At 54.6% G+C, this 27,392-nt stretch overlaps 8 protein-coding genes across 8 annotated transcripts; 5 read left to right on the forward strand and 3 right to left on the reverse strand.

The window, feature by feature from the left end:
• Nucleotides 1-2,222: 2,222 nt before the first annotated feature.
• Nucleotides 2,223-4,133, forward strand: DICSQDRAFT_142094 (uncharacterized protein; the record flags this gene model as incomplete). The annotated part of the gene is made up of 6 exons (XM_007359977.1): nucleotides 2,223-2,275; nucleotides 2,326-2,626; nucleotides 2,682-3,321; nucleotides 3,416-3,590; nucleotides 3,640-4,000; nucleotides 4,059-4,133. 6 exons carry the CDS (start codon nucleotides 2,223-2,225, stop codon nucleotides 4,131-4,133), a joined length of 1,605 nt encoding a protein of 534 aa, XP_007360039.1.
• A 230-nt stretch (nucleotides 4,134-4,363) lies between these two features.
• DICSQDRAFT_176311 (peroxisomal membrane protein 4) lies at nucleotides 4,364-5,324 on the forward strand. Its single transcript, XM_007359978.1, has 3 exons — nucleotides 4,364-4,536; nucleotides 4,606-4,807; nucleotides 4,861-5,324. Exons 1-3 carry the CDS (start codon nucleotides 4,391-4,393, stop codon nucleotides 5,131-5,133), a joined length of 621 nt encoding a protein of 206 aa, XP_007360040.1. The 5' UTR covers nucleotides 4,364-4,390; the 3' UTR covers nucleotides 5,134-5,324.
• Nucleotides 5,325-7,427: 2,103 nt separating this feature from the next.
• DICSQDRAFT_130749 (ras protein) lies at nucleotides 7,428-9,047 on the reverse strand. The gene is made up of 7 exons (XM_007359979.1): nucleotides 8,662-9,047; nucleotides 8,567-8,604; nucleotides 8,436-8,503; nucleotides 8,363-8,384; nucleotides 8,144-8,239; nucleotides 8,055-8,088; nucleotides 7,428-8,003 (listed from the first exon to the last, which is right to left on the reverse strand). Exons 3-7 carry the CDS (start codon nucleotides 8,499-8,501, stop codon nucleotides 7,646-7,648), a joined length of 576 nt encoding a protein of 191 aa, XP_007360041.1. The 5' UTR covers nucleotides 8,502-8,503; nucleotides 8,567-8,604; nucleotides 8,662-9,047; the 3' UTR covers nucleotides 7,428-7,645.
• Nucleotides 9,048-16,575: 7,528 nt separating this feature from the next.
• On the reverse strand, nucleotides 16,576-17,174 carry DICSQDRAFT_164326 (uncharacterized protein; the record flags this gene model as incomplete). The annotated part of the gene is made up of 2 exons (XM_007359980.1): nucleotides 16,576-16,859; nucleotides 16,922-17,174. The coding sequence occupies 2 exons, from the start codon at nucleotides 17,172-17,174 to the stop codon at nucleotides 16,576-16,578; spliced, it is 537 nt and encodes a 178-aa protein (XP_007360042.1).
• A 1,140-nt stretch (nucleotides 17,175-18,314) lies between these two features.
• On the reverse strand, nucleotides 18,315-20,098 carry DICSQDRAFT_130750 (yippee-like protein). Its single transcript, XM_007359981.1, has 4 exons — nucleotides 19,693-20,098; nucleotides 19,581-19,624; nucleotides 19,275-19,383; nucleotides 18,315-19,207 (listed from the first exon to the last, which is right to left on the reverse strand). Exons 1-4 carry the CDS (start codon nucleotides 19,789-19,791, stop codon nucleotides 19,127-19,129), a joined length of 333 nt encoding a protein of 110 aa, XP_007360043.1. The 5' UTR covers nucleotides 19,792-20,098; the 3' UTR covers nucleotides 18,315-19,126.
• Nucleotides 20,099-22,905: 2,807 nt separating this feature from the next.
• DICSQDRAFT_47956 (kinase-like protein) lies at nucleotides 22,906-24,276 on the forward strand (the record flags this gene model as incomplete). The annotated part of the gene is made up of 2 exons (XM_007359868.1): nucleotides 22,906-23,482; nucleotides 23,543-24,276. 2 exons carry the CDS (start codon nucleotides 22,906-22,908, stop codon nucleotides 24,274-24,276), a joined length of 1,311 nt encoding a protein of 436 aa, XP_007359930.1.
• Nucleotides 24,277-24,943: 667 nt separating this feature from the next.
• DICSQDRAFT_164328 (uncharacterized protein) lies at nucleotides 24,944-25,930 on the forward strand (the record flags this gene model as incomplete). Its single annotated transcript, XM_007359982.1, has 3 exons — nucleotides 24,944-25,139; nucleotides 25,202-25,779; nucleotides 25,829-25,930. The coding sequence occupies 3 exons, from the start codon at nucleotides 24,944-24,946 to the stop codon at nucleotides 25,928-25,930; spliced, it is 876 nt and encodes a 291-aa protein (XP_007360044.1).
• A 362-nt stretch (nucleotides 25,931-26,292) lies between these two features.
• DICSQDRAFT_45820 (cysteine proteinase) lies at nucleotides 26,293-27,345 on the forward strand (the record flags this gene model as incomplete). The annotated part of the gene is made up of 4 exons (XM_007359730.1): nucleotides 26,293-26,342; nucleotides 26,396-26,828; nucleotides 26,892-27,119; nucleotides 27,175-27,345. The coding sequence occupies 4 exons, from the start codon at nucleotides 26,293-26,295 to the stop codon at nucleotides 27,343-27,345; spliced, it is 882 nt and encodes a 293-aa protein (XP_007359792.1).
• Between the last annotated feature and the right edge of the window lie 47 nt (nucleotides 27,346-27,392).

Below are 27,392 nucleotides of genomic sequence, written 5' to 3' on the forward strand. Positions count from 1 at the left end.
CCGCGTCCTCCACATCCTGCCCAAAGTCCTTTATATATTTTGTTCTCGTTCCCAAGCCACCAGCCTGAGATCTATATCTATAACCACAGTGCTGCAGCTACGGCCTTTCCCTCTGCGAATTGCTTCGTCTTCCGACTTTCTGGAACACAACATCTGTCTGTCTTTAGGCCGACCGCTCTCCCGTTATGGCCAAGAAGAAACAAGCCTTAGTGCAGCCGCAGTCGGATAGCGAGGACTCGGAAGATGCGCAATTTGTTGTCGGTGAGATTTATTTTCATTTGTAACTCTCCGAAGGTGCACACCAAAGCTGTGATTCCAGAGGTCATTAAGGCTGCGAAGGTAGAAGACGGTGAATGGGTACGCAATGAGGCCTCCTCTCCTCTACAAAGACATACTGACCTGCGAGTCGTCAGAGATACTTGGTCAAGGTGTGTATCTGGTTGATGAATGGCCTTCCGCCTTTCTCACACTCCCTCCATCGCAGTGGGCGGATTACTCCTCCGATGTCGATACGTGAGTGGCGATCGATCTCAGTCGATTGTTATCTAAATACGAGTAGTTGGGAGCCAGAAGAGAATCTGGAGAACTGCGCGCGTCTTCTTAGGAAGTTCTGGGACGATGTGGGCGTCGACGACGACGATTACTATGAGGGCTACGTGGTCAAAGCCAGACCTTCCTGGATCAGTCCGTATAATCTCAATATGTTTGCATACGCTTTGCCCTCTTTAACCAAAGGAATCAGGAAAAGAGAAGAAAATCTTTCAAAAACAGAACAACAAGAACAAGAAGAAGGCTGCAGAAAGCAGCGCGGAAGATGATGAGCCAGAGGCGTCTACCTCCCGAGATGAAGGCAAAGGAAGGGCTCCAGTTATCAATAAGAAAGGGAAGGGAAAGGTATCAGCTATTCTCGGCCTCCTCAATAGACATGACAGATTCTGATAACTTGGTATACATAGGCTGTGGCCAAGCAGTCCGCAGGGTCGAGAAAGCGAGGCAAGCAGACCAAAGCGAAACATCAGTCTGACTCCGTACGTCCGCTGGTTGACCAGGGAGACCTGCACATGCATACTCAGTTGAAAATACAGGATGATGCCGAGGAATCGGACAACGTGCCTCTCTCGTCCATACGATCTAAAGGCAAGAAGCGCGCAAAAGCCCTGGCTGCTTCCGTAGGTTCCGCTCAATTCACCAGTTCAGAATCAGTTCTCATAGTGTGCTCATTCTCCTTTAGTCGGATGAGGCAGACGACGACGACAAACACTTGACCAAATCCAAAATCAAGAAACGCAAGCAGATTGTCACGACGCCACCGGTACGAGCTCCGAGATAGCGCACATAAGGCCAGACCACTCATGCTTCATTCAGCCTGAACCGCCCACACCCGCGGAGAACAACCTACCAGATCCTCATCTCAGCGACTCTGCTGGTTCGCTCTTTTCCGATAAGGGTGGATCATCGCCGGAGGTAGCATTGAAGACCCTTCCCACCCCAGCTTCATCTACAATACCCATGAAGCGACCCTCAGTCGACGATTCAGTGGCCCAGCGCCCTGGCAAGAGGCAGATTATGGAGATGCCTATGCAGATCACGACAACAGCCGGCAACGCGACGAAAGCTCGTCTAGCGCAGCGAAATCCACAGGCTCCTGCACAAGCTGCCGCGCCAGCCCCTCAGAAGCTGGACTTGTCGACTTTATCGTTCAGGAAGAACAGCGCTACCGCTGCAGGTCGTTCACCCATAGTCGGGAGCCCGGTCGTACCATCGTCTGCTGTCCCACCACTGCCCAGGCGATCCACGTCTGTCTCTGAGCATGGGCAGTCGCCAGCACCTGGAGGTCAGGGGACACCCACGGAGCCCCAGCCGACAATGGGTATAGGTGGACCACAATTCCCCCCGGATCCGAGGTACGACCAAGCGGGCATACTCTCCGTTTTGTTTCTAACCTAGCGTCAACAGTCGTCGTTTGTCTCAGCAACTTCCTCGCCGGACATTGACGAAGCAGATACAACCTCCTGGCCCTACTGTCGCGAAAGATCCCATGGCAGAAGCGACCAGATTTTTGTCTGATATTATGCCTGCCTCGTAAGTACATTTAACTCAACGTACTGAAGAGGTGATTTCATACTTGCACTGCACAGGATGGCTTCCCCCATGCAGTATGTTTCTATCGCCACTTACGTCGCCCGTTAGCTCACAATGTGCCCAGGGAGGACGTACCTGACATGCCTCCCCCACCCGTTCCTGTTCGATCCGTACAGGCAAAGGCTCTACCACGGTAAGTACACCATTGGTAGGCTGGGCTCAAAGTGACTGACGACCTCCAAGTATCCAGAAGAAGTGGAAATGGACAGGCGATCTCTTCATGGACGTCAGCCGAAATCGGGCAGAACGTGTCTGTGAAGTACTGATATCGGAAGCCACGGATCCCCAACCCAATGGGCTTCGATTCAGTATCTGCCTATCGGGCGAAAATATCCGCCTCTCTGCCTTTCATGAACTGTCCTGCCTGCACACATTTCTGCTGGCGTCGACGCGCGTGCAGCAATTTGCAAAGCTAGGATCTGCGTCAGACAAAGATGCGGATGCTCTATTGCAGCTTGGAATTTTCATGCAGAAACGATCCTACGTAAGTGACATTCCCGTGTGATCCTTGAACTCATAGCTGACATCTAGTTGTTCAGTTTTGCTTTGCGCATCTATACATGGATGACAGTTCCGTCGGTCTTCTCATAATCTTTCCCACTGGCCACGAAGTCGCAAACAGTCTGCTCAAGGTACCCCCGACTCTCGCTAGTAATACACCGCTGCAAGTAGCCCTAGTCCCTTGGGAGTTGACGACTAGAGAATTCCGTGCGGCGAATTGGAAGTCAAGGTCCCCCACTGTAGAGCACCAGCTTGACCCGGCTTTCGCTGCCATTCTAGAGGCCGATGGACGCAGCGTTGCCACGCAACGACGATTCTATCAAGCCCTGCACATCCTCACCTTCCCTAAAGCTATCTACGACTTCATGTCCCAGAAACAGTCTCCACGTCCGTACTGTATTTGGTATGCCCCAGCGGACACGACGCAGTCGGGGACCATCGGGTATGAGACATTGCTACTGAGGGATATTCTGTCCACGTGCACGCAGGCGAAGGACATGGGGTACAAGGCAGACGTGCGCGTCGTCTTCGTCCATGTGGGCGCACTGGCTACGCTCCACGGCCTCCCATTCCTTGTTGCGTGGAGGAACAAGCGGCCAGAACTCCGCTTCCTGACATATGGCACGCACCCCAGCGTCCCTCGTGAGCGATGGGGAGTGCGGGAGATCTATCTAATAGGTCAGTTTAGGCCCAGCTCGACATATCAGTTCTCACCCTTCGTTGTTGTGACGGAAAATCTGACATCCTGTCGTCGTCGTTTGTCAATGCACAGGTGGCGTCGTGACATTCACGCCTTCAGCGATCATCGAGGGGCACGGGATGCTCTTCCGTCGCATCAAAGATGTTGCGGAACATCCACTGTGGGACTGCTATGTGTTGCCTTCGGTGGTGGCCATGGTGGCGAAACTCACATGCCAGGGCGGGCATCCTTTACGTGTATATGACGAGTAAGTGGCCGTCCTGAACACCTTTGCACGTACGCTTACAGGTTCACAGAGGTAACTTTGTCTATGAAGACCTTCTCAAGGCTATTGAACAGGGATCCGTTGCATTGCTGCATGCCCCCGCGATCTTGCGAGATGCGCCTCCGAAGGGCGATCCCTCTCTGCTGTGGACACGATGGATGCTCCGCCTGCCATCGATGAACGCACGACAGATCCTGGAAGAATGCCTTCGAATTGCCGCTGAGCAGTTCGCAAACACATCGGACGCCGAGCTTCCGGTTGCTGTCGAGAAGGAAATTGCACGCGACCTCCTACGCATGCAAATGCAGCCCGTCATGATGGACAACTACAGACGGTTTGTGGTCCTCAAAGGTAGGAGCGATACTGACTTCCAAGAGGATAGGTGCCCAGGAGTGAGTGCAGTGGTTTTGTCCGACATATTTTGGTTGACCGACGAGCTGTGCGGTCCAGATCGAGGTTACTACGCTTTCAAAGCTGGACTTCAGAGACGATTTCTTCACGACGCGGACCGACTCAGCGCAGTAGATGTAGTACTGCCTTAGTGTTGAATCTCACGCCTGTAGTAGATCTTGTAGGATGCACATTGTCGTCGACGAGGACTTGTTTTCGCCTACTCCCGTTCTTGCGCGCCTGAGCAAGACATGTGATTGTACGATGTGGGCGCCTACCATCGGCTTTCTGGAGGTCTCGCCAGCAGCGGTGAAGCCACCTATAACATATTGACCTCTTACACGACCCAACTGGCGTCCTGGCCCTTCTCGCACCCTCTCATCACTAGCTAGATGTCCGGACTAGAAGCAATCTTGTCAAACCCGGCGTACCATGACTATCTTGCTATCCTGAAGGGTGCCCGGAATGGCTTCGTCTATGGCGTGAAAGTGCGCTTCCCCCATGCACTAATTATGGCCATCCTCTTCGGCCGCGGAGAGTCAGTGCCGTTATCATTGAGACCGTTCTACTCTATGTGTTTGTGACGCTTACATGTGTGCGCGCGCAGTTGGCAGACTCGGCTGAAGACGATATATCGCGCCACAAGACAACACGCATTCAACCTCGCCAAGTTTGTCTCGCTATACAAGACCTTGCTGCTTGTTCAGAAGAAGGTCAACGGCGGAAAGGAGCGCAGCTTCGACACGTTCATTGCAGGGTTGATTGGAGGCTATATTGTCTTCGGGGAGAGGAGCGCCGTCAACGAGCAGGTAAGCGTGACACTTCCCGCCTACGCGAACGTCCATCAATGCACATACACCAGATCGTGCTATACGTCTGCTCTCGCGTAGTTGCGTCCTTCCTTGCTCGCGCGAAGACGCCATACTCGAACGCTCCGGCGGCCTCCGGCAGGCCGCTCCCGCCAGACTCGCGCCAGTTTTCCATCTTCGCGGCGGTCTGCTGGGGTGCGGTAATGTGGCTATTCAAGGAACGCGGGGAGACGATACAACCTGGCATGTTCAACTCCATGACGTATCTTTACCGGGACTCCGAGCACTGGGATAGCTTGAAGACGTTGCTTTGGCACAACAAGTGATACCCTCGTGCCTGTTCCGCCAATTTTCAGGACCATGGACGCTTTGTCATCATATAGATCTTCATGTAGATACATACGCTTCGCTATCAGACTACAAGCCATGAACTGCCTCATATATTGGACGTCGAAGCACCATATATATGTTTGGCCAGAATACATGTAGTCTGCTAACGGCGCACTCTCCCCGCCCGGCCCCAGCCTAGACCGCCAAGCCTATCGAATCAACATATACTCCTGCCCCCACAACCCTCCCTGCTTTAGGCCCAATTGGTAGTCATCAGCAGGCTTTTGCGGAGTTGTCGCATTCCAATGACGAAACTGTGTTACAGTGAAGAACAAACCGTCATTAACGGCAGTGTACTACATGATGGCGCGAAGCGTTTAGCCTTCCCCGCAACCTGAGCTAACCGCATGCAGAACAGATGACTGTGTGTGCACCCACCCCCCAATGACATATTGCAGGTAATAGACGGGCATAACAAGCATGCGTTTGGGCAAAGGATCAATGAGAGCAGACTCCCAGCTTGATTCTGAATCGCATACCGGATTGCTTCATCCCGGATACTGCTAGTGCATGTACAGTCTTACCCGGGTCCTTTGGCCACCATGGGTCCTTTGGCCACTGAAGGATTTTCTGTCCCCAGAGTAGAGTCTCAACCTACATGTTAACCCAGTCAAGTAGATAATGGTTTGTTGTATGTTATCCCAAAGTTCCGTAGCCTTTGCTGTTCAAACACATTACAAGACTATGTTTTAGTCCAAAAAACTGCTGTTTTGAATTATATTCCAGTGATCGCAGCTGATGTATTGCTCCGATAACTTCCATAGTTTCAGGAAATGTGAAAAGGATATATCTAGCTTGTTTGAGACAAAGAACACTCTTATCGACATGCACTTCCCAGAGATATTAAATAAGTTCTCATCAACGGGACAATGAGATGCTATTAATCAGGCGCCGAGTCACACAACTCAGCGCTCCTCTGCTTTGCGTGCATCGAATGAAGGGCGGCGCTCGGGCGGCATTGCCTGATAAGATCATCTATTATCCATAGAAGGGAATCACGCTGATCTGTGACACTGGCCAAAGGACCCAGGACCGACTGATAAGCAGATTCGACAGTGATTCATTACGATCTCCTTTACACTGTTCCCAATCGTGCTCATACTTCTGGTGTAGTTACATGATACCGTATTGATTCAACCTAGATATTCCGATCTATGGCAGGAGGGGTGTGTGTGCTTCACACAGGTGAACGAAAATTGGGCGGCCAAAGGACCCGGGTAAGACTGTAGTCAAGTTCTTCTGGAGCGCGCAGGTGGGGAGTAGAAAGCACGAAATATTATCATCCTCCACGGAGATATCCACATTCACCGCGGAAATTATAGACGAAGCGTTTCTGTTTCCGACATTCCTCGGTCTTTAGCGCATCTGAGCGACAGCCTCGGAATATCGACAGTGATTTTTACACAGACGATCTGGAGCTGATCGTACAGCACTGCGTTGCACACAATAAGCTTAAGCAAACGGACCCCAAATGTCGCGCTGCTCCATTGGAAACTCTTATAATCAAACCCCTCGCATGGCCGCGCGAGAGGCATGAGGCCGGGAAATGGAGGGCGCAGCCGATTCACTGCCTGCGGACGCCGGCAGTTCTGCCTCGAAATCCTATCTAGACTCCCCGAGCGGGCTCTCGAGCTATCATGTCATCATGCAGGCGTGAAGGGGATTCCACACCGTACGGGAGAATGGGAGTGCCGCATGTGGACCTTTCCGAGACAGCGTGCATGTATAAGGAGTCGGCACACGGGGCGCGCCTTCGGCGACGATGGAAGTGAACGTCGGTAGTACGCGTCGGCCGACTCGTCCACGAGCGGTCGTCGGCGATGCGTGTAAAATGGAACTGAGGTCAACTCGAGTTGGATAATCGGATGTTCACGACACGGGGGCCGCTTACACCGGTCTCGCGAGGTCTTCCCTCCCAAGAGATGGACTCCGGTCGCCCGTATGGATCCTCGGAAGACCTCCGGACAGGCCGCTATAACTTAATGTGGCGACTGTCTGTAATAAGCCCAGTCAGCTATGATGACGAGCTGGACAACAATGACCAGGTAGATCTGTCATTGTCTGTCAGTGTCGAGAGTGCTCCACCGACTCGGAGCGGCGCCCAAGACATTCCGTCTTTGGGGCCTACGGTGCGATATTCGTGAGCCGACCAACCTTATACCCTGGTACAAGGATAGCCAAGGAAAAGGGGGAATCGCACAAGCACAATGCAATGCTCGCCGGGAGGGCAGACGTAGAGAGCTCAATGTACAGCCACTTGGCGTGAGGGGGGATATATGTACATTGAGAAGCAAGGGAGAAGATCGTCGTGGCAGGGTCACAGATGCGCCCTGTAACGGAGCCCGAAGACGTAATAAACCCAACGAGAAGAAAGATGAAGACGTGGTATCATAGAAGAAGGTAAGTAGGCGGGAAGATGGGTCAGTTCTATATAGTCCTGAGGGAGCCCTACATGATAATACACTTGCGCTTCTTCTCCTTCTCTGGTGATCGTACGGGGCCTTGCACCCCTTGCTCCTGCTGTTTCGTCGATCGAAGCAGCCGGACGAGATTCGTGAAGAGGCGTTCCACGTTATGCGCCGTTTTCGCCGATGTTTCTAGGAACTCGCAGCCAAACTGCCGCGCCAGCGCCGCACCCTCCTCTCGCGAGACCTCCCTTTCGTACTGTTTGTCGCACTTGTTCCCGACAAGCATGAAGACCGGCTTCTGTCTCTTGACCTTCAACATGGCCTGCCGGAAGACGTCGAGCCGATCAAACGTCGCCCTCGACGCGATCGAGTATACCAGGATAAAGCCCTGGCCTTCCCTGCGGAAGAAATCGTATCGGAAGGCACCGACGAGAGACGGAATATCGTACCTGACCCATTGGTCTCGAAGTGTGGCATATTCCTCTGTTGTGAGAATTGATCAGATGCAGTAAGGGTCCGAGAAAGTGTTGCAACGCACCTTGCCCTGCCGTGTCGATCACCTCTACAAAACACATGCGATTGTCGACTACGAGTTGCTTGCGGTATGCATCTTCAATCGTTGGATCGTATGTCTGAAGAGCTATGAGTATAAAATCTCACCCGACATAGCACGCTATCTACCTCTGTCGAATGGGGGTGTCCGAGAAGGACCGGTCTTGAGCACGCGCCAAGAATGCGGGGGAACGATATGGCTTACCGACGAAACAATTGAGCGTAAACTGCGAGAATCGGTGAGTGCAGCACAAGGATGGCAAGAGGATTTGATGCACCTGTACAGCCAATGCCGTCTTTCCTACACCTCCATCACCAAGAACGGCAACTCTCCAGCTATCCATGTCTGCTGGCACACTGCCTCAGCCACCGGGACCGAGTATGGTCTGGATCGGCGCGGGTCGCGTACCTCAAAGTGTAGGAAACGAGAGTGTAGAATGTGCAGATCTGCGTGCGGGGACGGTCAACGCAAGGCAAAGGGTCGCGGAGAGACGCGGAACATGCCTCAAGAGTGAAGAATCGAGGAGAGGGTCGTGACAGGCGAGAGAGAGAGCAGAGACGAGAAGAGGACGATAAAAGATAATAAGCAGATATACGTCGTGCAAGTTCGTGCAGGTCGTAAAGGGAGGCCGGAAGAGGCTTGGGGGCGAGACGGAGAGCAGCTGGTGGACGTAGACAGAGCACAGATTTGTCCTTGCACGCGCGCAGACGCCCCTGCCTACTATTTCTATCAATTCACACACACAGCCAGCTACGCCCCCGTTTGCCCCAATCCCACCCCAAATCCGGCAGCATCCCGGTTCCTCCTGCCTCTTCTGGGCGGTCCGCGGGCCGAGAACGCTCCGGATCGGGGAGGTGCACCGGCGGGTCCGAGTCTGTCGCGGGCGTCGAGCTGGGACTCCCTGGCGTCCTCCCCCCCCTGTCTCGGGCTTCTCAGTGTCCGTGCGCCTTCCTTACAGCCTGGCCTGCGGAGGCGACTGCATGTGGGCCTCGAGGTATAAAGCAAGCAGCGTTCACGAGGCACCCTCGGGCATCGCCGAAGCACCGGGGGCGTATCACAACTGCCACATCTCAGGCACGCCCACAGTAATGACCTCGTCCAACCATATCCGACGCCCGTCGCAACCATGGTATTTCCATGTGCTGCTCACTCCTTGTCATCAGTTATCCTACCCTAATCGTTGACCAATCTGTCCCCCTTCTCCTTCCTTCTGTCCAACACGATCTCATGTCACTGCTCATACATCGCCTCAGTAGCCCTTGCACTCTCCAGCCGTCTTGCATCCGGCCCAGCGCTTTCGGACATCGTATCTGTGCCCCCAAGTACTTATGTCGGTATGGTCATCACAATAATCATCCTAGCCGCGAACTTCGTGTGATAGTCCTCACCATCGTTCCCACCGCTCGTTGCCTGCCGTACGTAAGGCCGCAGGGATGCCTCGAGCCATGCTCGCACTCACCCCTCCTCAAGGCGCAGTCGGGCCGGACGGCATAAACGCCATACCACGGCGTATATGGCCCCCCGACCTAGCACGGACACATTGTGGGCGAAGCTCGACTGAAGAACGCGCACATGCACTTTCGTGCCACCGCGGAAGATGTCAGCCCAATGCGACGCGCGCAGCAAGCAGCATCTGACCTCCGGTGCACGAAGTCCGCTCCAGGCAAACGCTGTCCCGCCTTCTCCGGATTGCCTTTAGGTCTGATCGCCCTTCATTACCAGATGACTCCGGCCTGTCTCCGGGCGTTCCTGGCGACTTCCTTCTCGGGGAGGAGCCATTATCAGATCGCATCTTTGTTGAATGCCGTCGCAGCTTGTCTACTACCCTTCGTCCACTGGTGCTGACGCAAAGCGTGTTGGGATCTATCAACAGCGTGGTGTCAAGATCGAAAGGTAGCGCCGTCGAGGATTGTCAGAGACGGCATCGCAGACCGGCACATCTGGAGTCGCAGTAGGCGAAGGCTCAACACCGATCAAGCGTGAGTGTACCCTGCGACATCGGCAGCGAGCACTACCACGAAGGGTCTCCGAATCGCAAGCGCTCGACGCATCGTCGTGATCTAGACATGTGTTGCATGTACGACCCTTAATTGTTATTGATTCCGAATGAGGGGGAACCTCTGACTGTGAAGGGCGCCTCACAAGTGCAGGATACGAGGACTCTGGAATCAGTCCATTTTGACGCCACGGGCGGCTCCCAATTGTGCCTCATCGAGGAGGAATCTGCGAAAACGAGATGTCGCCCAGTCCGCCTGCTGCAGGCCGGTGACTACGACGGAGCATAGCGCCATGATACGCCGCAGCACCGGATGGCGGGCCCAGCTCAGTTGACCGCATTCCGTGGTCTCCTTCTGGGCAGCAGACAAGGAGTGTGACACATGCAGAGCACTTCGACACCAGTGCAGAGGAAAGTCCTGTTTTATGTAAGACGACACTTACACGCTCGATGTCAGTGCGCCTGCCCCGAGCGACACGCCTCGCCAACAGCCGCCGAATCGGGCCGATGATGGCGCACACTCTCCACCCCAATGTCAGCGAAGGAGGGGCGAGGCAAGGCGGAAGAAGAAAGAAGGCGACGCCGCGTTGAGGGCTGACTCAAGCACGGAGTCGATTAAGACTACAGATCCGACTTGATAGAACCTCGAAGTACTTCCTCGACAAAAACGCTCAATGTACGACCAACTTCCGTGACTGTCGTGGAAAAGAAGTTCTATGCCTGTATAGGGCGCGGCGTGTGTCCAGAGGTAAGTCTGTATATGGTGAGATTGCCCGTCACTCATACCTCGATGTCGGCATTCGGAGCAGCAGGCTTGCCGCACAACACCAGGTGAACTGGCTATCTTGTGAGGGGCCTCCTCGTGCACCAAAGCGGTGAACTTTATGGTGTACGGGTCGTTCACGTTTAGACTGATGTAGGTTGCAACGGACCCACTTAGCAAACTCGGCACCTCTAACTCCGGACTAATTGTTCCTTATGGGCTCATGTAGGGCACCAAATTACCCTCCTGAGCCGTCAACTTACGCTCATGGGGATGGATCTTCACTGGGAGTGCCACCCTCCCAAGCTCTCTAGAGCCTACGTCTCATAAGTACGTATTATATCTGTCCTCGTGATCCTCTCCTTATGTTGTGAAATGCCGTTCACGTATGATCTCCAGACATTCTCTGCCACCGAATGTGGCTCCAATGGGCATGCTTCGCGACGCCTCCCAGGCTTCTCAGGTCCCGGCCTCAGGTCCTTTAGGCTTCTCCCATGACGGCTTGTCGCAATAATTCCCGGGATAGAGATCACATCCCTCGCTTACGCATTGGGCCATTATGCCCCATAAGGTGGCAGTGCATTCCAGCTTACCCGACTCGCACACTGATTATGATTCGGACATCACCAGAAAATCTACTGCTGAGGTTGTTCGGAGACTGTAGTAAGTCCTGCCTCCAAAGGTCATGTCAGGAGTCTCTTGTGGTAGCCCCACTAATGTGAAAGGGCACAGCCGGCTGTTTACATCCCGAGCGTGGAGTGGCGCCCACGCTGCAAGTGACCTCCATTTTGGCTTGACCTTTTGTTCCCAACATCCACTGGAATGTTCCCCGGCCACCCATTTTACGCTCTGGCGGCGATTCCCAGTTGATAACCGGAGCGGCCGGCTCCTCGTCAAGAGAACACAGTCAGCAGTCCACGAGCACGAGCTCATGTTGCCCTCTGCCCTTCAGGTCCGCTACGGCACCACAAGCTTGCTCTCCGGAAGCTATACGAAACTTCGTACGTGTCCTACGAGTATGCGGCCACGTCTCCCACCCACCTCCCATGTGGGAAGCGTTCTGGTAGTAGCTCGCCGGACTCTCCTCCGGGCACGTACGGTCTTGTGAGTGCCTCCGAGTACCTCATCTCGCCCACGGAGGCTAAGCTGACGTAGCCTCAAGGTTATGGGGTCTCTCTTAGTCGGACCGCACATGATCCTCGTAGTCCAACTTAGACCAGGGATATCAGCAGCGTTCACAGGAGCCTACATGGTCACGATTCCTCATCAGCTCCGGGTGAGCGCTTGCAAGGTTTGCGCCCATAACAGCACCGCGGATAAACTGAGCTTGTTTGTAGATATCTTCTCGCCGGCTAACGCAAGCCTCGGCGTACTCAGCCGCCGCGCCGCATAGACCAGCGCCTGCCGGCGTGCTCTCCTCTCTGCCTCGTTTGACATCGTTGTCTTTCAACCCGCCTTCACACCAGAGCTAGACAGGTATGGAGACTCCCAGCCACCTTTCATCCCCCTTTTGTGCCAGGCGGCCACCAGTTGAAAATGAAGATGAAGTGCGAATGTCGGGCTCTGATAAATCTCACGCTAGTGTTTGGCGAGCACGGAACATTCGAAGCGAGGCGCACTGGATACTATCGTCGCTAATATCGTGTCTTGGACATCCCGTGAAATCAGATGGCATGTCCCGGCTTGCAACGATATATCGTGTGGGTCGTGCCTGTTGTCATCGGACTATGCCCTAAGGGTCTGTTGCTCTATTTTATTCAACTTGCCAGGCAGCCCTGCTCCTCCACGAGGCACTTGGCGCGCAGTCAAATCTCACATACTGTGTTGTGGGTAGCATAGGTCGTTGCAAGGAGGTGATCGTGCCGTCTCAGATACCTTGACGTTTTATCGGTGACTTGTTCTTCTCCGGTTCCGCTCAATATAGCGACCAGATAGGTCATCAAAATCATACCAATCGCACCATTAGCAACATCCGGTAGTATTTATGTCCCCGTCCTAGGCAGTCTTCCTTCCATCGTTATCTGTAGCCTGCTGAGCTCGCGCTATACGCGATGACTCGCTCTACTAACAGAAACTCTAACCGTATCACGTGTGTCAGGGGAGAGGGAGGTCTAAGACGGGCAAGGGAGGTCTGCAGACCTGCAAGGGCGAATAACCCTCAGGTCCGCGCACCTCGTTGTAGTCTCTACGCCCTACTATGCATCGCTGCACGATATCTCTCACCGCATGAGCTCTGTGTGGTACTGCCGATGCAGAGGAAAGCAGAACAGGTTAGCCATCTCGCGTGAGACTCGCTCTTTCAACTTCCAGGTCGGCTATTACGGCGTGACTATCATGATCTGCCATAGACGTGCACAGTGAAGTTCCTGCCATACTCAATACCAATGATAGCGCGGCATTTTCCTTAGACATCTCACGCAGCTGCGGGGGTAGAAGCGAATCTGACACCGCTTCATTGTCGGGTTCGCTCCTTCAGATGACCGGTGCTACGAGAAGGCCAATCTGCCTGCATTCACCTTGTCTTCATCACGATCCGTTTGTGATGCGACGATCTGAATTCGAGCAAGGTGAAAGGAATCCAGATGTCAGATTGGAAATTCGCCACCTACTCATCTTACCCAGTTATTTTGGTTACTCCAGATCTACGTTCATCAGTCACTTCATATAGGAATCAATCTAGCGGATAAAAGCAGGCATGCAATGCTCGTCCCTCTAGGTGATTATACAATTCGCAATCACAGAACCGTTTGCTCCTATTCAGGCTGACAACCCTTTTCATTAGGATGAAAATAGCATTTGCAATCCAGAGTTACTCGTAGTATCAGTTCTTCCAGCACCGTAGATCTTTCTGCTGCATTCTCATTTCTAATATCGATAAGTAGGATCCGCTGCGGCCGTACGGATCGGCTGTCTGCCGCTGTGTGAGGGACCTCGACGTATACCTGCCTAATCCTGTGCTCCCTATAGCACTCGAGGGAAGATGCTTCCAGTAAATTCCGGTCAGTCATGTTGTAGTATGCGCAACTTCGCTTACGACATACCGGGGCATAATGGGCCGAACCACCTACGAAAGCGGCATTTCATGGGAAGGACACCGCCACTTAAAGCCATTGTTATGTCGGGCGCTGGCGCTCTGCCTACTTACCAAGCTCGGCTGGCTCGCTGGGCCTTTTCCTTGCCCACAACTCGGTGCCATGGTGATGGTGTGAGTGAGGTTGCGCATCGGATATCACTGGTGGCTGACTTTGCCATTCCCAATAGTAGTTGCCGACGAGTTACGGCAGGCGCGCGGATCGTTGGTAGAGGATTCGCCGCGCCTTGGTACCTGGCCAGGCACCGTGCTCAGCAATACCCATACATTGACAAACTGCGCACGACTTGAAAACCGGAAATCTGGGTGACAAAGGGCGCAGTGAGCGGCGCCGCACTTACGACACCAAATCCTGTCCAAAACATCCGCTTGGAGCCGTGCCTGACGAGTACATACTTATCTCAGAACATGGCGTCCGGGCTTTCGCCCGCCCCGTTAATGTTACCCCGAGTACGCCTGCATATTGTCCCCTTCCATCCCTGGGGCGTCATTCGCTACCAAGACCTCATGTATGCGGTCGCCGGGTATCCAGACGCCTCTTCCTTCAACCCATCTGGCTCATAACGTCCACTCAAATCGGCACCGACTTTATCACCTGAACGTGCGGCTCCCTCCATGCTGCGTCCCCATTCCTCGTCTCCTCAGCACTCATGCACTCCGTGCCTCGTCTCTTTCCCGACTGGGAGACCTGCGATCTCCAAGCACCTGCGGCAGCTATCTTGTTCACACCTGTCTAACTCCGGGGCCGGCTGTCCCACATAACCACGTCGCACACGCTCGTGCAGCGCTTGCTCTCATCTCTGCACTGCCGTGCGGTTTGATGTGCATTCCGATCGTGGTCCTCCGACGTCAATGCGGTCTTCGAACGTGTGGTTCATGCACATTTGGACATGATACGAAGACGCGTATGCTCACTCGTCCACAGGCCAGGAACCCCCGGCTGTTGTTCGCGATCTCTACCGGGTAGCTAAATATGTCGTCTCTTCCGCTTCTTCGTTCTCATGAACAGCTCGCAACCGCAAGTCGAGTTTTTGCCTGCTGAAGCTCTGACGCCAACAGTATCGAGTCGTGCGAACAGTGTAGTTCCAGCCAGAATCAAGCAACGCATCCAGCCTTGCCTCTCTTTTGACGTTGGCAGTTTCACGGGTCTCTAACGGATCTTGTCTAGGCGTCATGGCATGGCAGCCAATGTTTGTGGACGCTTCTCCGGTGGCCGAACACGAAGCATTGTATGTGGCGAGTAAGTGCATGGCTGTATTCTCCACATCGGTCGTCAGCACGTTGCAGCGCTTACAGGTTGAACGCCAGGATGGAGCATATTGGTCATCTGGCTCTGCTTCCCCTTCGAGTACCATATATATGCCGGTCAAGCACTCGTACACATTCTCAGCATCACTAACGTCATTGGGATAATGATGACAGCTCATTTTTTTGCTACCCATCACTGAAATCCTGGGCGTTTCATAAACACCATGCAGCAAGCGACTTTCGAGAAGGTTCTGAACCACGGACCAGGAAGTAAATCAAATGTTGTATTCGGTCTCAAGCTGTCCCCGCCCGGTTGGCCAAACGTATTCTGGATACAACCAGAGGACGCGGTACTAAGAGATCTGTTCTCACATGGGTTCCGCGGATTCTGAGTACGCTTCGCGACACGTTCGCGCGCCCGCGGCCTTCACACAGGTATCACCCTGGTTCCTTTTCTTTCCTTTCCTTTCCAGATCCCGTTTATTGCCCTGCGAGGCCGTGCCTCACGGTAGGCTTGAAGTACAGTGCTAACTACGTGTGTACGGGCGAAATAGCTGGGCGGTACATAGGTACCCTGGTTGATGGTGCAGGGCTCAGCCTCCGAGCTCCAAGGGGGGGTTGGAGGTGTTCATTCCGAAACCGCTATCCATATGCGTTGGAATGGACACGTTCACGGCGCAGTGTTATCCGGCACCTTACCAAATAAAGGAAGTTCACGCCCACGTACACGACTGCGATGAGCAGGTTGACCAGCATCAGGCACGAGAGTCCGGCCGAACCGACATGTCATACAACAGCTGAAGCCCAGACTACTGTACAGCGTGACGTCGCGAAGTGCAGAACCGCTACACCAAGTACGCCTGACAACCCCACGGCAAACGTGGGTTGTCACGAGTAAGTAGACGGGTGACAAGGTCGAAGGCCCTCGACGAGGCAGGGAAGGAGAGAGGGATAATGTAGACGACGGAGAAGAGTCTTATGTACAGGGGAAGTAGGGGAAGTAATAAACACGCCGTACCGAGTACTTTCTATTTCTACAACCGTGTGGAGAGGCCCGTTGGATACCACAGGAACCAGAGGGTATGCCAGTGGTCGAACGTAATAATGCAAGAGGGTACCGGAAGCCCGGTGTACGTTGACAAGTCATGACCGTGCGCGACATTACAGGACTAGACGTCATCACGCTGGTCAGCGCCCTATGTGCAGCAAATACTCGCGAAGGGGACTGACCTGTATACATCCCTAGAGACCGAGAGACCAGAAGGCTTCGGAAGGCGAAAGGAAGCAAGAGGGGAACCGAAGCCGGAAGCGAGGCAGACTTAATCTCGCCTGCTAAGTTCGGCCGGTGTGAGATTGAGCACGAACGCGCCCTTGAAGTTCGCTGGTGGCTCAAGGATCTTCACCGGTTTCCGCGCGGGAGTACTCGGTTTGATGGCGAGCGAAGGGAACGGGCGGAGGGGGCGCGAAGTCGGGAATGAGTGGTTTCGGGAGGATACGGGATTCGCCTGCGCAGATGCAGCAAGCGGAGACGATACGCGTGGTCGCGAGGCCATAGGGTTGAACGGAGAGGGTGCGGGGGTGGTAGCGACGGTCATAAGGGAAGCTGTGGTTCAGTGTCAGCAGGGCGGTCTCGGTATATGTCATAGGAACGCGTCGGGAACTTACTCATTGTCAGCGGAGTGATAGGGACTGGCAGGGAAGGAGGCTTTTTGATCCAGACGGGCCGCACACGGGCGATGGTGTGTATGGGGAGATAGAGTATGTGGAGGTGTAGTAGGGACGGGAAGTGGGAGAGAGCGGAGAGGGTATATAACGGCCTGCGCGGGATGTCGGTGGCAGCCAACGAGGTCATCCCCAACGGTTTGCCATCCAATCCTCTCTGCCCAATCCGGACCCGGTTTGGTTGCCGAGCGCCCATTTGCCCTCCCCCAACCTCGCTCGCTCGTCACTCTCCTTGGCACCGCCCACTTATCCCACCACCGCCCTCGCATCCAGCTCCTCTCCAGATTTCTCGCCGACTCGGCCTACATATGAGTCGCGCTGGGGGCCCTGCCTCGCCGTGCGCTCTCGCAAATACTTGCGGCCGATGTGTCATCACCGTTGATATCATTTCCCGCGCCCGTGCTAACCTGGCTTCCCCAACCAATCCCCAACACACTGCAGCCCGACAACAGCGTCCACCACGTCTCCGACGCCGTCCGGCTCTGTGCCGAGACCGCGTCGGTCGGACTGGTCCGAAAGGCGGACGCCCGCAGCGACTCCACGTCTTTCCGATGCCATACAACTCTCTTCCACGCATCCCTCATTATTCGTCCTCGTTAACCCCAAGACTTCTGACAGCTTCCGTGTCCTGTTATCTGGTCTACTTGCGGCTTTGACAGGCTGCGACTTACCTCTCGGGCTCACGTTGGGGTCCGTCATCGCGCGTGTCGTGGTGACACTGACACTATCTGCGTTCTGGAACAGTGCTATCTCTTTCTCCACAAGCGCGGTTCTGGTTAGCGTAGCGTTCGGTCCATTCACGGCTTACTGTGTCTCCTAGTCCAAGTATACATTATACCAATTTCACTGTCCAGTATTACCCTCAACATGTATCTCTATTTCTAATAATTGACATATTTGCGCCGGCTCTTGCACGTCATAGTGTCCATCCGTGCCCACTGTCCCTCGACTACATGCCGCCTGCCTTCGCATTACGTTCGCAATTTCTCATAATCTGGTGTCGCCTCTACTGGTGGCCACAGCGAGACGCGTTTGTGCGCAAGTACGTCGAAGGTTGCGACACTTGCCAACGCCGGAAAGCCCCTCGTCATCCTCGAGGCACGCTCCAGCCCCACGACGTACCCGGTATTCTGTGCAGCTGCAACTCTTACCCATGCGCATGTCCGATATGCGCGCGTCGCGACTTCTCACGACCGAGATTCGTCACGTTGGCGCGATACTTGGACACACTCCGCAACATAGGCCTCGTCTTGCCTATTTTGTAGATTGAGTTCCAAGCTACGGCGAATTCTTTGATCTCCTAGACCCTTCCACAGCATGAGCACCGCTCGCTGGCGCATCAATGAACTTGATTTGCTATCGACAGACATACATGTTATACATACGCCAGTTCTCTAAACACTGCAAAAGCTTTGCGTATATACAGCTAACATAGATTTCATAATAAGTAGGGCGGAGGCGGAGGCTGAGAGGGACACGCCTAGCTAACCTGACACGCGTGCTTCAATGAATGCTGCAAAGACGATGCAGCGATGAAACACGAAGCTGGTCTCATGGAAGCCAAGGTGTTGGGTTATATTAGCGGTATAAGGCGGAAGGGAACAACAGTAGCTCTAAGGTCGAATAAAGCGACGTCCACATGGAGGCGCCTCAAGAACCAAGGAGAGAGAATGGATGGGGACAGGAGTCACCATCACTTCATGTCTAAGGTGACGGGAACTAGAATACAGACAGCTGCGGGAGCAGCGTCTTCCGCAGCCTGGTATGTGTCCCCGGAGGCTCGCGCATCAACGCCTGTTAGCGTATTGCGATGGCGCAGTTCCGAGGCGCAGACGCGAGCTGCTTTGTGAGGGGATGGGCGGCACGTACGCGATGTACATGCGAGCAGCGGCTCGCCGGGGCACTGGTGGGTTAGTTTGCAGTGCGAAGGACGATAGCGGTTATGGTGTTGAGAGAGGGTGGTATGGGGGGTTGCGGGAGGTGTGCTGATGTGAGACCGGAATCGCAGTGACCGACGACCGAAAGCTGGTATAGCCGTGCGTCCTGGGAACATGACGAGCGAAGACATGAATGAAGTGCGAGGCACTAGCGTCGATCTCGTCAGGCCCTCCGCAGGCGCAGGAGGCGGGAGCGCGGCGCACGGGCCGCTCACTGGACGTCCACCAGCAAGTTTCGTTCCAGGATGTACTTGCCCTCTTTATATTTCTGCGACGGCTCGTACGCATGATCCTGTAGTGACAAACGGGTTGTATCAGTACCATGCCAGTATATGATGTCATGATGAGCTATAACGTACGTATTTCCAGCCGAGTGTCGTCCCACACTTGCAGCAATAGATGTCGCGGACGGTATGATTTCCAGTGGTCATTTGCCTGTCGACTGGATCGCCTTCAACCACATTCACACTACGGAGGCGGCATGGCGATGCGTATTGGATGAGACGATGTGGCGGAGCGCAGCACATTTCATAGCGTGCAATCAAGGATTACCATAAATAGGTCGTTTCCAGACGGCAATAGCCCATGATGCAGGGAATAGAAGGTCATACGCGAGGCAGGATGAGGTTGTGCCCAGAAGCGCAAGAGATGAAAGAGGCACTCACACTCCGTCAAAAAGGTACGCCCTGCCATGTTGCCCGTTGAAAGCCTGCCCAATTCACAAAGCGTGAGCATTCTGCGTGATTGGAAGGGGCGCGGTAACTTAGGGGAACATACTCGGGAGATCATCGAGTGTATGGTAGCCAAATGGGTCCTGCATGTCGAGCAGCCGTAGATACGGGCACCAGAGAGATAGCGGCGATAGCTCATGCCCATCTTGCTAGGAACTTGACGGCCGGACTCTAGGTAAGGTGGGGAGAGGCGGTGGAGGATGTGGCGGTCAGGGAAGCGAAACGGATCGTTCGAAGAGCCGCGCTCGATTGAATACAAAGACTGGAGTTTGAGTTGCAGCACGCGAGTGGCGAATGACCTGCGGGTGTGACTGAGGGGCGTGCGCGGAGATGGACGTACGAGAACAAGTGCAGTGTACTGTGGACGGAGCCGGGAGTCTACTAGTACTCGGGGCTGCGGCGCTTGACTCGACCTCGTGAGTTACGGGTGTCTCGTGAGGACGGAACTCGGTGTCCAGCTGCTTGGACCTGGCGAGAGATGAGTATGGGGAGAGGAAGGAGACCGGTCGGAGGTGAATATTATATATGCAGGCGTCGGACGTGTGAAGTGAGGTGATAAGCACGGGCAAGGCGAGTCGGGTGCAACAGGCTGCAGCCCGCCCAGTTCGGACAGTTGTGACCTCTCCGCCCCCGGCGTCACGTCACCGGCCCATTTCGCCTTTTCTTTCTCTCAATCAACCCCTCTCAATCTTCCCTTGCCTTATATCCAGCAAGCTCGAAATGATGAGCTTTCATTCTTCGGCTTTAGCATGATCAATTGCTGAGCTTGCGCATCTTCCCCAGTGCTCATTTGTCTGGTCTAGGTCACAGCCATGTGCATTCCTCCTGCCCGCTGGCAGTTTTCTCTCATAGGAAAGTCCGCTTCGAAACATCGATACTACTGCGCTGTGGCTTCGCAATTCGCAGCGTTCTAGGGTCTTTGCCCGACTTCTGCCTTATACAACGCGGCTATCGCGATGCGTGCGGGGCCATGCATGATCAGATAGGTGCCTCGCGTATGTCTGATCTGGCCCACAGACCTGACTCCTGTGGTCCGCAATCCTCCAGCCACGAGCTAGTCGGGCGCGTCAATGAACCTCTGCAACCTTGTGTCATCCTGCGACATCTGGTGCGAACATGTCTCCACCTTTCACGGAACCGTGGGCCGCGCGTTTGCTGCCTGGCGCTCATCCGTGGGTATACCACGGGTGTACGGCGCGCCATAGTTGTACATACATGTCAGTTTGCCAGATGTCGAATGCAGTCTAAACGCTCCTCAGCAGCATGGTCAATTGAATGTCGACATTTCGCGGAATCGGCGTGACTGTAGACCCCGATATCGGTGAATGCGAGAACTGCTCGTATTGTGAGCGCGTCGCGCGGCGGCGAGCGCAAGTCTTGTGAGTCCCCCCGTCTCTTGGGATTTATTGACTGGGCTCGGCTTCCAGAACCCTTGCACATCGGCTTCTGGTGATTTGCCTTTGTGTTGCCCTGGGAATCCTTGGCACACTCGACTACCGCGTCGCGATTCTAGACAAAGCCGTGAAGCGGCGGGGGTTATATCTTCTGCTCGGCTCGCTATATCTGCGGTGGTTGCGGACGTGTTTGCGTCGCATTTACGCTCTATCGCCGTTGTCGCCAACTTGGCCCCATGTTGAGAGAAGACCTCGGATCGTACCTTGATAAGTCGCGAAGTAAACGCTGACCAACGGCGGATCAGGTAAATGGGGTCATTCCTCTTGTCATGGCACTCGTACGACAGTCTTATAGCAATTTTTCGACGCTGAGGGCCCCACGCCCTCATCACGGATGACAGGAATACAAGAAGTAAGGCCGTTTTCTGCCGGATCCATTGACTTGCAGCGACTTCACGCATCTTTTAGGAAAATTCTCGCAACTGAGTGGGACATCGCCAGATAACATGTCAACTTTATCCAGGCATAGTCCATCCCGCTCAGCACGGAGCTTTCCATGGGCGACAGCGTTGATCCATTCGCGCCTCCCCCATAGGCAAACGCAAGGACCCAGTCGTCCCCCATCGCCTGGCGACGGGCAAAGAGCCTACCCTGATGTCACGACGACGCGAAGCGAATAGCTGTTGTTACCGATCGAAGTGTTCTTGAAGAGGGTTCTTGTGCTTACCCCCGTCTATATCGTGAGCGCCTTGGTCTGGTCCACTAACGCTGTCATTCTCATGCATGGATCGGCCATTGCTCAGGCCTCTTCCATGTCCTTGTCTTACGGCTTCCGGAGTGCCCGGTAGAGACACGAGTGCCGCTGCATGCGTAGCTCCGGATCGGTTACTTCGGCCTGCCGGACGAGCAAACCCTGCCAAACCATCGGATGCGCAGCATGGTATCCCATCCCTCATAGCCTAGGACTACTTTCGTGGTTGAGCAAAGAACCTTGAGCTTGGTGAGTGGCTTCTTCCTTCTCAGGGTAACCGCTGCGGATAACGGGTCCTGACGAACTCCACTCACGTCTGTGGTCAGGTACATCGGTATCTTTTCCAACGCATGTTGCGACCGCTCGCATACGGACGTCATGACATCACCACGCTAGACTTCATGAGGTCCAACGGAATATCACAGCCGTGTATAAGCCGGAAAAGCTCAGGCGAACCTATCCAAGCAAGTGTACATCTTCAATACGCAGAGGTGACATGCGACTCCCTACACATCGCTCCCTAGGGATGTCGCATACTCGCAACTACTACTAGCGTCTGGGAAGAGCTGTATATTGGCATGCGGCCGGTAGTCCCAGTTGCAATAGTGCAATAGTGAATTACCAGTTCATGCGGTTCCGACCGATGGACCGCCCTAGATGCTCGTGTGTTCCCCGCACGCCGTTCATGATTTCGTTTCTGGGCTACTTTCGCTCGACCAAGATCGATTCATGAGTTGATCGCTATGATGTGAGCCACCGGTCTGCAATCTCATGGGGAAGACAGGGTTCTAATGGAGCTGGGCGTTTGCGGACTCTTGCCCGGGCTTCATTGGGACGCTCCCTTTACGAAGTAAGTATTCGATCCAAGACTGGTCGGAACAGTTGCGTTCGGACTCACTGGCCCGGGTCCGGTGCAGCAGTGTCGGCTCTCGGATGGCGGCAAAGTGTACTCATACCGTTCAATCTATAACAGACGGTGCGATCGAGCTCCTTACTGTGATGGCAAGGTATAAAAGGCCCCGCGGAAAATAGTCAAATCCAACAGCTTCTCATCCACGAAGGACGACGAGATCCTCAGCAGTCACGATACCCAATCCTACTTCCAGCCCCCATTATGCCTAGCGCGTCCTACACCATCCCCAACCTCGTCAGCTACGTCCTAGACGAGCGTTATGAACTGCTCTCAGTGCTCGGCAGCGGCTCGTACGGCGTCGTCTACAAGGCGCTCGACTTGAAGCCTAACTCCCCCTCCGATGCCCAATTCCGCGCCATCAAAATCGTCTGCAAGGCCAACCGGAGGCCCACGCAGCTCGAGGCCGTCCGCAGGGAGGTCGAGCTCCAGAGCCTTGTCACGGGCCACCCGAACATCGTCGGTATCCTCGATGCGTTCGAGGACACCAATTACTTCTACCTCGTCCTAGAACTCTGCCCCGGGGGCGACCTTTTCCACCAGATATGTAGTAAGAGGTCGTACGCCGGCAACGACGCTCGGCTCCGGAGAGTGTTCCTGCAGCTCGTGGACGCCGTCGAGGCCTGTCATCAGAGGAATATCTTCCACCGTGATCTCAAGCCAGACAACATCCTGAGCAATGTGGACGGCTCTGAGATATTCCTCGGCGATTTCGGTCTCGCTACTGAGCGCACCGTCGCGAATGAGTGCGGCTGTGGAACTCAAGCCTATATGAGCCCTGGTAAGCTTCGCATGGCGTCTACCACTGTCGCGAATGGTTTGACTCACGAGGCGAGTGTAGAGGTCATCAGCAAAAATCCATACTGTACTCGCTTCGCCGACATTTGGGCTCTAGGCGTTATTCTCGTCAACATGATCTGCGGTCGCCATCCCTGGTCTATTGCAACTCCAGAAGATTACTGCTTCTCCAAATGGCTCGCAGACCCGAATTACCTTAAGCAAATGCTTCCCATCTCCCCTGGGGCAAACAACATCCTCCTCCGCATCTTCCAACTCGAGCCTCTCAAACGCATCACCCTCGCCGATCTCCGTAAGGATGTCGCCAGCTTGGACACGTTCTTCCTCTCCCGAGAGGAACTCGCTGTCGCCAGCGACTTCGCGCAATACGTCGCGGCAGACCTCTACTGGGGCTACGAGCGCCGCGGACACTATCGCATGCGCGTACCCATCCCGGCTGCCCAGCCTATTCATCTGCCTGAGGCGCGGGACATCACCTCGAGAACGGAGACCGATCCTAGGACCCCAATCGCCAGACAACCATCTTTCATGGCGCAGCCCAAGATCGAGATGCCCGCTCCCCAAGGGCTCTTCGTCGCTAAGGATGGAGATTACTCATCCGGGTCCGACCAAACAGACTCCTCAGGGGCCTCTTCAAGTAGCTTCGTCCAGCGAGTGGACGGCGCTATCAAAGTCGGGCTGGAGATTGATATCGCGGAGGCGGTCTTGAAAGCGCCTCGGCCTGAGAGGGCTGACTTCTCGCCTGTCCCCTTCTCGCCTGTCCCCGTCTATGGCTGACTTGGATCAACCTTCGCCAAGGGTTGCGTACGAGCCATAGACGTTGCGGGCATCGTCATGTTTCGTAGCGGCAGTAGCTATTGTAAACCTCGTACATCAGCTGATATACGGAGTGATAATACGAGTAGGGGTTCGGGTTGATACGATCATCTGCTTGAGGTCCATGTGCGCAAATCCTACCGTGTTCCAGCGGATTCGGAGTGTTGACCATGCTGAAGAGTCCACTGCAACGAAAGTGACCACCGACAACGTGATAGGGGTCAATATACTGCGCGAAGTTGGTATCCATACATAGAACGACAATGAGCATGTTCATCTCGGCCCGAGAGCCCATTTTGCCTAGCCACAGCCACTTGGAGGTAGTTAGACGCCGGTTTCGGAGTTCGCCTATGGGCGTCTGTGTGCTCTAGTGACCTTGTCACGGATCCGGCTTGTGCGAGTCGAACAACGTCTTCAGCCTGCGCCGTCTCCCCGCTTCTCTCGTCTCGGTCTCCATTCTACCGCTTTCTTTCGACTCCGTGCACGTATCTCCTGCCAGCACTCTCAGTTCACGTTCGAACAGCCGTCTCTGCATCGCCACATCAGGCCTTCGCAATCTGAACGTGCTTGGACGATCACAGGACCGCTGAGGATCCCGCCCTCTCTCGTCCACTTTCATCGTGCCTCCATGCCTGCAACCAAGAGGCCCGCTGACGACGCTATTCTCCCGCTGCGCGTTCCAAAACAACCTAAAAGGACAACGACTCACCCTTTAGGCGGTAATAGTTCTCCTTCCCAGCACGAAGCCTTGCTCGCGCGTTGGTCCAAGGTCGGCATGGAGTTCGTGGCTCTAATGAAAGACACGGTTCTGAGTGTCATTGGTAGTGAGTGTCTTGTTTTGGAAAAGACGCGGCAGAACACAGTGAATGGACCTGCCACTCCATAGGTGGTCGAGACGCGCCCGAGAGCTTGTCCGTCCCCCCACCGACAAATAATCTCCCCGCCGCAAACGGACACGCGTCGGGTCCTATACCCTCTCCGTCGCCCTCCCCACCTCCAGCACCTCCACCTCGCGCCTCAACGTCAGCACATCGACTTCCTACCCGCCCACGCATTCCTCCCTTCCCGACGGAGCCAGGTACATCAAGCCATACCGCCATCCAACTCTCGACATCTGCCCCGGCCGCTACCGAGACGCACCGACGAATACAGTCAAGTCAGTCACATGTCGATGTTAGCCAACCGCCCATTCGCCCGAAGTACGTGCCGCCCCGTCCGAACGCTGTGGCGTCAACGTCAAAGACCACATTACCGGCTCTCGAGGATCCAAAGGTGTCTGGGTTCCCTGGCGGCGCGCAGTCGACTGGACTCATGTCCCCGCCATCTACACAGGCGTCAGAATCTTCAATACGCTCTGTCGTGACTCAGAAGTATCCGGAGGTGGGCGCTGCTCTCCAGCAGGAACGGCGAAGGCGGAAGAGATCTGCGAAGTATATCGAGCGACCGCACATACACGCCAAAGAGGTCAGTGAAGTCCGATACAGAGCCACACAAGCGCTGACGCCTGCATCAGCACAAAGCCCGGGTGGAGGCTGAGAATAGGAGGATGAGGGAGGAGATGGAGAGGGAGCTTTACAGTCTCAAGCGTTCTAGAGGCAAGTACAAACATTACTAGGATGTTATGGGCGACTTGATAACATAAGGGCGTGTATCAAGGCTTCGGCTCCGATTTTGAATCCTTCCACAGTATGTTTCTTCGTCACATCTAGTCATAGGCGCATACCTGATTTCAGCATCAGGCCTCCTAAGTTATCAGGCTCATTTAGAGAGGCTAGAAAAAACTAGTGCTCTTTCTCGTATGTCAGGTCCTCAAACTTCTTCTGCTTTCTCTCACTAGTTTGTTAGCATCATCTTCTTTAGTGGATTTGCGGTCAAAGGCCAAGCAGCATGAGAACCGGAGACACTCGTCTCCTGACGTGAGTCCGCTTCGGCACTCCTGGCCAAATGGGCCTCTGACATTTCCTCCAGCATATTGATATGGATTTCCTCCAACGTGCCATCCGGAAAGCCCAGGAGACCCTTAAAGGGTACGTGCAGTTGTGGACCTTGCTTCACACATGAACGACTCAACCTTTCGCAGGCCGAAACCTCCCAAACCCTTCATCCCGACCCTCGATCAGCTCCGTCTCAGAAGCGTCCAGCAGGACGAAGAGATCGAGGAACGTCTCAGGCCCAAACGCAAGCCCCTCCCCACCTCCCTTCCTCCAGCTGACGAAGCGGCGGTCGACGCGCTTTTCCGTCAGAGGGGCGTCATCGCGAAATGCGTGAAGGAGCAGGTGTCGAACGAGGACCTCCAGCGTCTGCGACCCGCGCAGTGGCTGAACGACGAGATCATCAACTTCTACGGCCAGATGATTCTTTCGCGCTCGGAGGACTCGAAGGAGAACCCGGGAGACAGCGTGGTGAACGGGAGGAAGAGGCCGCTGAACGTGCACTATTTTAGCACGTTCTTCTGGTCGAAGCTTAGGGGGCAGGGATATGAGAAGGCGAGGCTAGCAAAGTGGACTAAGAAGGTGCGTGTACTCATTCTCCCAGTATCCTCCGGTCCCTGATCGCATATATCTACATTCGCGCAGATCGACATCTTCTCAAAAGACGTCATCCTTATCCCCGTCAACCATAGCAACGCGCACTGGACGGCTGCCGCGGTCAACTTCCGGAAAAAACGGATAGAGTCGTACGACAGCATGGGCATGGCGCGGGGCGAGGTGTTCAAAGTCCTGCGGCAATACCTGGACGACGAGCACAGAAACAAGAAAAAGAAGCCATTCGACTTCACCGGATGGGAAGACTACACACTACCCGTACGTCTGCTCCACACTCCCTCAGTAACTCCCATCCTGACACACCCGTGCGAAGAACACCCCGCAGCAAGAGAACGGCTACGACTGCGGCGTCTTCACCTGCCAGTTCCTCGAGTCGTTGTCCCGTGGGGAAGAAAGCTTCGCTTTCACCCAACACAACATGCCCTACCTCCGTCGGAAGATGGTCTGGGAAATAGGCCATGTCAAACTTCGGGACGACCCATAGCGTCCGTCTGCCTCTCTTGGGTTTCTTGCGAACGTTTCATCACTCCC

Source organism: Dichomitus squalens (assembly GCF_000275845.1).
Source record: "Dichomitus squalens LYAD-421 SS1 unplaced genomic scaffold DICSQscaffold_1, whole genome shotgun sequence".
NCBI classification, from domain to species: Eukaryota; Fungi; Basidiomycota; class Agaricomycetes; order Polyporales; family Polyporaceae; genus Dichomitus; species Dichomitus squalens.